This window comes from Cherax quadricarinatus, chromosome 52 (genome assembly GCF_038502225.1).
Source record: "Cherax quadricarinatus isolate ZL_2023a chromosome 52, ASM3850222v1, whole genome shotgun sequence".
NCBI lineage: Eukaryota > Metazoa > Arthropoda > Malacostraca > Decapoda > Parastacidae > Cherax > Cherax quadricarinatus.
The window spans coordinates 21613135-21623690 of NC_091343.1; the positions used below are offsets into that span (position 1 = coordinate 21613135).

The 10556-nt window shown below is 41.3% G+C and overlaps 1 protein-coding gene across 2 annotated transcripts in view; it reads left to right on the forward strand.

Annotated features, from left to right (window-relative positions):
* Positions 1-1115: 1115 nt before the first annotated feature.
* LOC128696881 (neuronal acetylcholine receptor subunit alpha-10) overlaps positions 1116-10556 on the forward strand; it is a 75568-nt gene continuing 66127 nt past the window's right edge. For both annotated transcript variants that reach the window (XM_070096118.1, XM_070096119.1), the window contains exon 1: positions 1116-2142. In XM_070096118.1, coding sequence (XP_069952219.1) covers positions 1761-2142 — 382 coding nt within the window. In that variant the 5' untranslated portion in view covers positions 1116-1760. The remainder of the gene's footprint in view (positions 2143-10556) is intronic.

Genomic DNA, 10556 nt, shown 5'->3' on the forward strand with positions numbered 1-10556 from the left:
GGTGGGTTATACATCACTCCAATGACTACTTTATGTTCTCCGGACTGAATTGTACCTACAATGTAGTCTCTTTCTCCAATCATGTCCATGCCTTCCATTTCCTCAAATCCCCATCGGTGTTTTATGAGCAGTGCAACCCCTCCTCCCCCTCTACTCCTTCTATCTTTCCTCAGGATCTGATATCCTGTTGGGAAGATTGTGTCTGTTATTGTCTCAGTGAGTTTTGTTTCTGTGGCTGCTATGATGTCTGGGGATTTTTCACTGATTCTTTCGTTCCACTCCTCATGTTTATTCGTTATTCCATCCGCGTTTGTGTACCAAACTTTCAGTTTCTTTTCTATCATTGTGGTCATGCAAGAATATTGGGGTTGGGGGAGCGAGAGCCTTGGTGGGGGCCTATATGGGGCTGTGGTGTAGGTGGGGTTTGTGTTGATGGGGGTGGGGTGTGTGTGTGTGTTTATGTGTGTGTGTGTGTGAGTGTCTGAGTTTTGTTGTAAACTGATTCATAGCTTCTGGTCCCGACCTCTGAACTGCTGATATCTGGCCTCTAGGGCACGATCATACCTCTTCTTGAAGTTGTGTAGCTTTGTATTTACCCTCCCCACCACTTCATATAAAGTGAAAGTGGAGAGTGGATTGGATTAACCGTAGAGAGAGAGAGAGAGAGAGAGAGAGAGAGAGAGAGAGAGAGAGAGAGAGAGAGAGAGAGAGAGAGAGAGAGAGAGAGAGAGAGAGAGAGAGAGAAATTTCACAATAAAACTTTAGCCTCATCATTATGCAGTACAACGACCAAAAACTTTTGCTACAAATTAATTTATGTTGTGGGTCTCCGTGGCTGACAAGGGGAAATTATCTCTTTGTGGACGAGGCATAAAAAAGGCAGCAATGCCCAATCAACGATGATTTGTTGCTAGAAAAATGGCATAGTTACCCGATCGACATTGATTAGGGAACCAGGGAAAAATGCAACACACACACACACACACACACACACACACACACACAAGTTTCTTGGATCAATCACTCTTCACAAACATCATTACTTCCCCCTTATTTTGAATGATAAAAAAATACAATATAACAAGTGTATCAACTCTCATTTTTGTTAGAATCATCTTAAATATTTGTAAAATAACAGGTAACAATGACTGAGAACAAGATAGGAACAAATAACATTTTCGATTTTTTCCCCATCCACCGACAGAACTGAAAAAGAGAATGATACAAAGACAATGAGAATAACGAAATAAAGAACAAGAAGAGGAAATGCCCCCCAAAAAAATTGCATGAATATTTGAAAGTTCTGGGAACTTTGTAAACAATGAGAGTCAAACATATATGTCAAAAGTTAAATTGTTGATGGTTAAGATTTAAAAATCTCACACAGATGTTAATAAAACAATTTTTGTTAGTGAGAATGTGGAAGACATGACAAAAAAAATGAGAAGTAGATAAATAGTACGTATTTAATAGAAATCTGAATAATAAAATAACATTTTAAGTGGTGAAAAAGTAAGCAATGTAAGTGAATTCAAAATTAAATGTCAATAATGGTGCGAATTAATGTACAGAGGCTGAAAGACGTAGAGAAAGCGACGTATTAATTGTGATTGCAATTTGAAAACAGCTCGAAAAAGTTACATGAAAATAAACATGGCAATATTAATAACAAACTAGCTATTTGCACATCAGAAAAAAATCAGGAATGTTTTAAAATCACTGGTAATTTTAGAGATTATAAGAGAGAGGAAAACCCAGAAATGGGAAGGATTACGGAGCAACATTGTGGTGTTAGTGAGAGTCTGATGAATTCACAGCATCCAGGCATCCACACACACAAGCCTGGTGAGATGAGTCCACAGCATCCAGGCATCCACACACACAAGCCTGGTGAGATGAGTTCACAGCGTCCAGGAATCCACACACACAAGCCTGGTGAGATGAGTTCACAGCATCCAGGCATCAACACACACAAGCCTGGTGAGATGAGTCCACAGCATCCAGGCATCAACACACACAAGCCTGGTGAGATGAGTTCACAGCATCCAGGCATCCACACACACAAGCCTGGTGAGATGAGTCCACATCATCCGCTCATCCACACTACAGGTCTCCTGTACCTCATCCTCATTATACTTAATGGTAAGTAGATATCACTTATTTTTGTCTCACCATATTCATGGTGTCTCCCATGACTGACTCTCTCACCATGTTCACTGTTTCTCATTTTGCATGCTTCTGTCACTGATACTTAATGATGTCACTATATTAAACTGTGGTTACTGTATTCTAAGGATGTCATTATATTATTGTTCCCACAAAAATGTATTTATGATTATTCCGTGATGATGTCACTAATTTGCAATAATGTCACTGATTCATTAATAATGTCAGTCTCATTTTGATGCCACTATCACATAATGATGTCACTGTGTTATGATGTATTTCCCCTTCCTCGGATTAAATTTAGTTTTGAAGATGTTGAAGATGAGCTCACCTCTTCTTTCTTTCCCTTACTCTTCACTTCAAGGAATTAGAAACATCTGGTATTCACGATATACATAGCTTTTATTTTTAAGGTATCTTTATTTTTTAGGTACCTTTTTTATTTCTCTAATGTATCTTCTTTATTTTTAAAGTACATTTGATATTTTTAAGGTACCCTCTTTATTTTTTTAAAATACGTTCTTTATTTTTTAGGCATCTTCTTTATTTTTAAAGTACATTTGATATTTTTAAGGTACCCTCTTTATTTTTTTTAAAATACGTTCTTTATTTTTTAGGCATCTTCTTTATTTTTAAGATACCCTCTTTATTATTTAAGATGCCATTATTTATTAAAGTGCCTACTTTATTTTTTAATGCATCGTTTTATTTTTAAGACATCGGACAATTTCGGTAGGAGAAAGCAGATATATTGGAATAAATATTAATTGATAATAGATCTCATTATGATGTATAGGAAGCACTGCACAGTGTATTAAAAGAAAAAATATATACTTCGACTGGTGTATGACTCTCACTGTGTATATACCAAGAGTTTAATCAGTTAGTATGACTTATAAAATAGGTTGTTTTACGTCAGCTGGTTAGACCTACCATAGATGCCAGTGAGGACATATAAGAGAGTACTCATAACCTAGTACATATATTGAGTGCATATGAATTCGAACATACAAGTACATATATGTGAGTACATATAAGTGAGTACAAAGTGGCAAGTACACTGTTGGAGAAAATGCACACTGTATAGAACAAACATTTATTACGACAGCGTTTCGCTCCGTGGAGACTATTATCAAGTCATGACTAGATAACACAGATCGAAACATTTTCCCTATTAAAACTTATTCTGAGAAGAGTGCCTTTTCTTTTGCTAGTGAATTTAGCAAGACCTTTTTCCCCTCCATAGAATTGCATTAGCAGAAACAAAAGGTTGATCGGGAACACTAACAGTTAACCCATAAAATGTTCGGTTATGTGGCGAGGCTAGAATGTGACCCTTGATAAGAGGGAAAAAAAATATCAATAAAGTGAAAATAAGGAAACGGACCTTGATAGTGCCACATTATTTGGCTCGAATGCTGTGAAATGTGGATTCCAAGAATTTCTGCTGCTCCTTTATTTTTACTGTTATTAGTTACAGATATTGTTTTCCCCAGTTTTTGATGGTTGGATACGTGTTATTACCTTTACCTTTCCTCTTCCTGTTATCCCTAAACCTTCCTGTCACCTTTATTTTTCTCCTTCCATTCCCCTCCTTTCCACCTTCCCCTTTCTATCCTGTCTACCTTACCAACGTCTGCTGACAACAGACGGCACTCTGCTTCGAACCAAGAAAGAGGAGGAGTATCTCCGTGTTCCGGATCAAGATCCCTTCAACGGCATCAAGGCACTTAAGTGGGAATCAAATCCCAATACCTACTTCGATGGTTCACCCAGCACACACCCAACTCTCCAATAACACGCAGAAAAACATGCCATTAGCGGGAGCTGATTGAGGACCGTGCCAGCCCCAGTAAATACGACAGAGTCATGTTTTCCAATCATACAAATAACCCGGAGTAAAAAATCTGTAAAAAAAATATTTATAAACAGCGACAGCATGTTGATAAAAAAATGCGTTTTGTGAAGTCATTTGTTGAATAATTTACAGGCCACCTGTTCAATCATTTGCAATTGATGTAAAATTCTGTTAGCTACTCAATCACCTGCAGTTCATGCAGAGGTCTGTTAGATACTCAATCGAACGCAGTTAATGTAAAGGTGTATCAACAGAGAAATTGTACTTTGAATACGATGTGATTAAAAGTCTGTTTCTTTTTTCTTTGTCATTATCAATATGGGGAGAGGCAGGCACTGATTTGTATAGAAATTTTAAAATAGATTACTATTTATTAGCTGCTTAGGCCTACCAGAGATAAGAGTGAGGGCATGTGTGTGTACACATAAGGTAGTGTGTGTGTGTGTGTGTGTGTGTGTGTATGTGTGTGGATGAATGGGTGTATTCAAATAAGCCACAAGGGAATGAAAAATTCACTCAAGGCCATTCGTGCTGACCCCAGTACTTCTTCAGCAGCTACGCTGATGTGGCAGGCACCATGTTCAAACTCTCGAGAGACGGAACATGGCGCAGAGACTGAACATGGCGCAGAGACTGAACATGGCGCAGAGACTGAACATGGCGCAGAGACTGAACATGGCGCAGAGACTGAACATGGCGCAGAGACTGAACATGGCGCAGAGACTGAACATGGCGCAGAGACGGAACATGGCGCAGAGACTGAACATGGCGCAGAGACTGAACATGGCGCAGAGACTGAACATGGCGCAGAGACTGAACATGGCGCAGAGACTGAACATGGCGCAGAGACTGAACATGGCGCAGAGACTGAACATGGCGCAGAGACTGAACATGGCGCAGAGACTGAACATGGCGCAGAGACTGAACATGGCGCAGAGACTGAACATGGCGCAGAGACTGAACATGGCGCAGAGACTGAACATGGCGCAGAGACTGAACATGGCGCAGAGACGGAACATGGCGCAGAGACGGAACATGGCGCAGAGACTGAACATGGCGCAGAGACTGAACATGGCGCAGAGACTGAACATGGCGCAGAGACTGAACATGGCGCAGAGACTGAACATGGCGCAGAGACTGAACATGGCGCAGAGACTGAACATGGCGCAGAGACTCAACATGGCGCAGAGACTCAACATGGCGCAGAGACGGAACATGGCGCAGAGACGGAACATGGCGCAGAGACGGAACATGGCGCAGAGACTGAACATGGCGCAGAGACTGAACATGGCGCAGAGACTGAACATGGCGCAGAGACTGAACATGGCGCAGAGACTGAACATGGCGCAGAGACTAACATGGCGCAGAGACTGAACATGGCGCAGAGACTGAACATGGCGCAGAGACTGAACATGGCGCAGAGACTGAACATGGCGCAGAGACTGAACATGGCGCAGAGACTGAACATGGCGCAGAGACTGAACATGGCGCAGAGACTGAACATGGCGCAGAGACTGAACATGGCGCAGAGACTGAACATGGCGCAGAGACGGAACATGGCGCAGAGACTGAACATGGCGCAGAGACTGAACATGGCGCAGAGACTGAACATGGCGCAGAGACTGAACATGGCGCAGAGACGGAACATGGCGCAGAGACTGAACATGGCGCAGAGACTGAACATGGCGCAGAGACTGAACATGGCGCAGAGACTGAACATGGCGCAGAGACTGAACATGGCGCAGAGACGGAACATGGCGCAGAGACTGAACATGGCGCAGAGACTGAACATGGCGCAGAGACTGAACATGGCGCAGAGACTGAACATGGCGCAGAGACTGAACATGGCGCAGAGACTGAACATGGCACAGAGACTGAACATGGCGCAGAGACTGAACATGGCGCAGAGACGGAACATGGCGCAGAGACGGAACATGGCGCAGAGACTGAACATGGCGCAGAGACTGAACATGGCGCAGAGACTGAACATGGCGCAGAGACTGAACATGGCGCAGAGACTGAACATGGCGCAGAGACTGAACATGGCGCAGAGACTGAACATGGCGCAGAGACTGAACATGGCGCAGAGACTGAACATGGCGCAGAGACTGAACATGGCGCAGAGACGGAACATGGCGCAGAGACTGAACATGGCGCAGAGACTGAACATGGCGCAGAGACTGAACATGGCGCAGAGACTGAACATGGCGCAGAGACTGAACATGGCGCAGAGACTGAACATGGCGCAGAGACTGAACATGGCGCAGAGACTTAACATGGCGCAGAGACTGAACATGGCGCAGAGACTGAACATGGCGCAGAGACTGAACATGGCGCAGAGACTGAACATGGCGCAGAGACTGAACATGGCGCAGAGACTGAACATGGCGCAGAGACTGAACATGGCGCAGAGACTGAACATGGCGCAGAGACTGAACATGGCGCAGAGACTGAACATGGCGCAGAGACTGAACATGGAGCAGAGACGGAACATGGCGCAGAGACGGAACATGGCGCAGAGACTGAACATGGCGCAGAGACTGAACATGGCGCAGAGACTGAACATGGCGCAGAGACTGAACATGGCGCAGAGACTGAACATGGCGCAGAGACTGAACATGGCGCAGAGACTGAACATGGCGCAGAGACTGAACATGGCGCAGAGACTGAACATGGAGCAGAGACTGAACATGGCGCAGAGACTGAACATGGCGCAGAGACTGAACATGGCGTAGAGACTGAACATGGCGCAGAGACTGAACATGGCGCAGAGACTGAACATGGCGCAGAGACTGAACATGGCGCAGAGACTGAACATGGCGCAGAGACTGAACATGGCGCAGAGACTGAACATGGCGCAGAGACTGAACATGGCGCCCACCACATACTCTACTGTCCTCTAAGAATTTTCTGCTACAATTATTTATTTCTTCACAGCATAGCTCCTGACGAAGGAGTGGGGTAACAGTGTGGAAGGCCTTAATAGCTAATTGTCTACCCAGTAGACTGAGTGCTCGTCTGCGTTTGTTTACTTGTTATATATGTATATTCTTGTGTATGTATTAAATGTCCTTTTTGAGGTATAAATTAACACTTATATGCACACTAATATATAATTTTTCAAAATACTTTCAATTTTGTAATTCAATAACCTTCTATTACCACAATTTAAACCATGGTATGTCAGGTGTTTTTAGCAGTAGAAAATTTGTAACTGTTTGAAAATCCACAATCTCTGTATTTGTACAAGTAATTAAAAAAATAATAACTCCATTACATTATTACATTTATTTAATTTGTGAAGTGATTTTAATTGGTAATAGCTTTAAGTAAGTCTTTAGAAGGATTTGCATAATTTATCTGTCAGACAATAATTTGATAAAGGCTCTGCATAATCTATAGAATGTTGAATCTTCCTGATATTGTCTCAGCTCTCCCCCCGGAGCTGAGGATATTTTCTCAGAAGATAACTGAGGATATTATGGGATTAGGGAGGAGGGCATCTTACGTAGGGTAATGATCTTAAGAGTCAATAATAATATTGAAGGTAATATTGATATCACTGATTTTCATAATATATATTTTTTTTTTGCAATAATAAATACTATTGGTTTTAGTAATTATACTACTGATGCTGTTAGTTTTATTTATAATATTGCTGTTGCTATTACTACTACTGTTTCTACTGCCACTATTGCTATTAACATTACTACTACAACTACTGCTATTACCACTACAATTATAATGATGTTTTTGCTATTACTACCTCGACTACAACTGCTTCTGCTGCTATTACTGCTATTACAACTACTATGACTACTACTAATACTGCTACTACTACTTATACTATTGCTATTACTTATACTATTGCTACTACTACTTCTTCTACCACTACTATCACTCTTACTTCTACTACTTCTATTACTACTACTACTATTACTGGTCTCAATTTCAACAACTAAAACGCTGATAAACAGCCCTCTTCTTGCTGTGAAACAAAGCAACATCACAGCCTGAGCAAAGGTAAAACATAAACACGTTTTATCTAAACTAGGGTTAAACGATCTTCAACTAGACACTCCACTTCAGAAGTCAAACAGAGTCACTTCAAAGAGGAGATTTTATGTACATATCGCACACCTGTTTCATTTATTTGTTCGTAAGTTTCTTGTTATTCACGTATGTTCTCTTCTACCTTTCTTTCATAATTCTTCAATAACTTCATCGGTGTCTACAGACTTCACAGGTAATGAAGTATTGAGCTTGTCAATAAGAGTCTTTAAACAAAATCAGAATTGAGCATCAGCACTCTTTTATTCAGGGAGATAAGGCATGTGTTGCATATCGAGGAATATTGGTTTGAATAAGACACAATGTGTAGTTTATAACACCTATTATGGAGATGTTTCGACCCTGATGGACGAAACGTCTCAGTAAATGCCATAAACCACATATTGTTTTCCATTCGCATTCTTGTCGGATGTATTTTGCTACTGATATACATGGTGAGCTGCGGTTGTCCTAGTTTCACCAGCTTGTTTCTTCTTTATTTTTCCGTGCTGCTAAATAGCTTGTTTTTCGACATATAAGGCGCACGACAGAATTATCAAAACGGTAAATCAGTAATCATTTTCAAGGGTTACTCTCTTACTTTACGCTGAAGCCTAACCCAAACCTTGACCTTGAGCATATAAGGCACAGGGTAATTTTTGAAGACTTTCTGTGGAAAAAAATAGCGAGTCTTATATGCCGGAAAATAAGATAGAATCTTTTACGTTTTTTTCTATCTTGCTCGTCTATTTTGTGAATCAGTCTCTGGTGTGGTACAGAAACAAATGCCTTTTTTACATTCCAGAAATATGCAGTCCATCTAACCTTCTCTTCGCTTATTTTTCTCTGTCACTCTGGAACAGAACTCGAGTGTGTTTATAAGACAGGACTTTTATCCTTTAAATCTAAAATGGCTGTCTATATCAGTTCTTCGTTCTTCAGGTGCTTGCGCATTATCCAATCTGATTATCTTTTTGATTTTCGTGGACAGTATGGCTGCCATGGAAAAGGTCTGTAGTTCAATGAGTCTTGTCTGTGACCTTGTTCTAATATTAGTGTGACTTTGTAAATGGTCCAAGTCGAACCGAAACGTCGTTGTAAGATTCTCTCTCCTATGTGCGTGTTATTTGTGTATTGTTCCAGTCACGATATTGTGCCTTTTGTTCTTTATCGATACATTATATTTGTTACATTACATATGTTGTTTTTCGTAGTTTTTAGCAGATTCATTCATTCATCTCAAGAGGCTGTGGAGAACCCAGACCCAAGACATTCATTGATAAGCTAGGAGGAGGAGGAGGACGAGGAGGAGGAGGAGGTAGTCGCAACCACTTCAGGAAGTTGAGTATCATGATAGATGCACTAAAGAAATGAGGAAGAAGGCAAGGACGTAGAATCTTGGGGAACAGGAGATTCTGGAATAGACATGTAGAAGACTTTTGTTTGTGGTGCAAATAGTGCTTCTGTTGCTTCTTTCATAACTCACAGAGATATAGTATTAGATTCTTTTATAATGAATCTAACCTTCCCTGCAATTTTGCTACATAATTCTCAAATGTGAGGATGTTTTCCTGTCTTCGTTGTTATCCTCTCTGTCCTTTCTTCTCTCCGTTGACATCCCTGACTCTACAGTGAATACCTTTTTGAACTGTCTGCTCAGCTCCTCGCAGATCCTCTGGCCATTTTCTTAATAAGTTTTTTCTTTAATTTTCCTTATGACTTCATTCTTTATAATCATCTCCCTTCTGATCTGGTTATGTATAACTTTCAATTTTGTTACCATGATACGTTCATGTTTTGTTTGAGTGCCATGATCTGGCACTCCTAGATATAAATCTATGGATAAGCCAGTGGCTTTTCCATTTCTTCTTTTTACTTATTCATTCTTAGGAACAATACAAATTTCTCCTCTACATTAATGAATTTCGCAAACAGAATCTCCATCATCTCCGGGTTTGACTTCTCTTCCATTTCTCCTTCACGCTGTACTTGGATTAGGAAAGGTATCAACCTGGAGAAGCCCCTTTTCTTGAAGTCTCGTGGGAGGGGATTTAAGTGGTTTAAAGAGTTGGTGAAATCCTGAGAGGGAAGTACAGGGTAAGACTTGCCATTGTAGTGGTAGATAAATTAGACTCTTGTGTAACACATTTAGGTATCTTTATTCTGGGAACGTTTCACCAGCCAGTGGTTTCTTCAGTCCAATAAAGAGATCGGTGGAAGATGAGGAGGAGGAGGTGGAGGAGGAATTTGAGTTATTCAGTCCCTCAGCCTGGAGTCGATGTATTTAGCTCATCAGTCTTGATAAAAGTCCATTTATACAAATTGTAGTTGGTATTCTGGTTGTCTAGGGACTGTGTGTGTGTGTGTGTGTGTGTGTGTGTGTGTGTGTGTGTGTGTGTGTGTGTGTGTGTGTGTGTGTGTGTGTGCCGATTTACGCTTCCAGTTGCTGGTTTCTCTCCTGTTCTCGTGGGCCGTTCATACC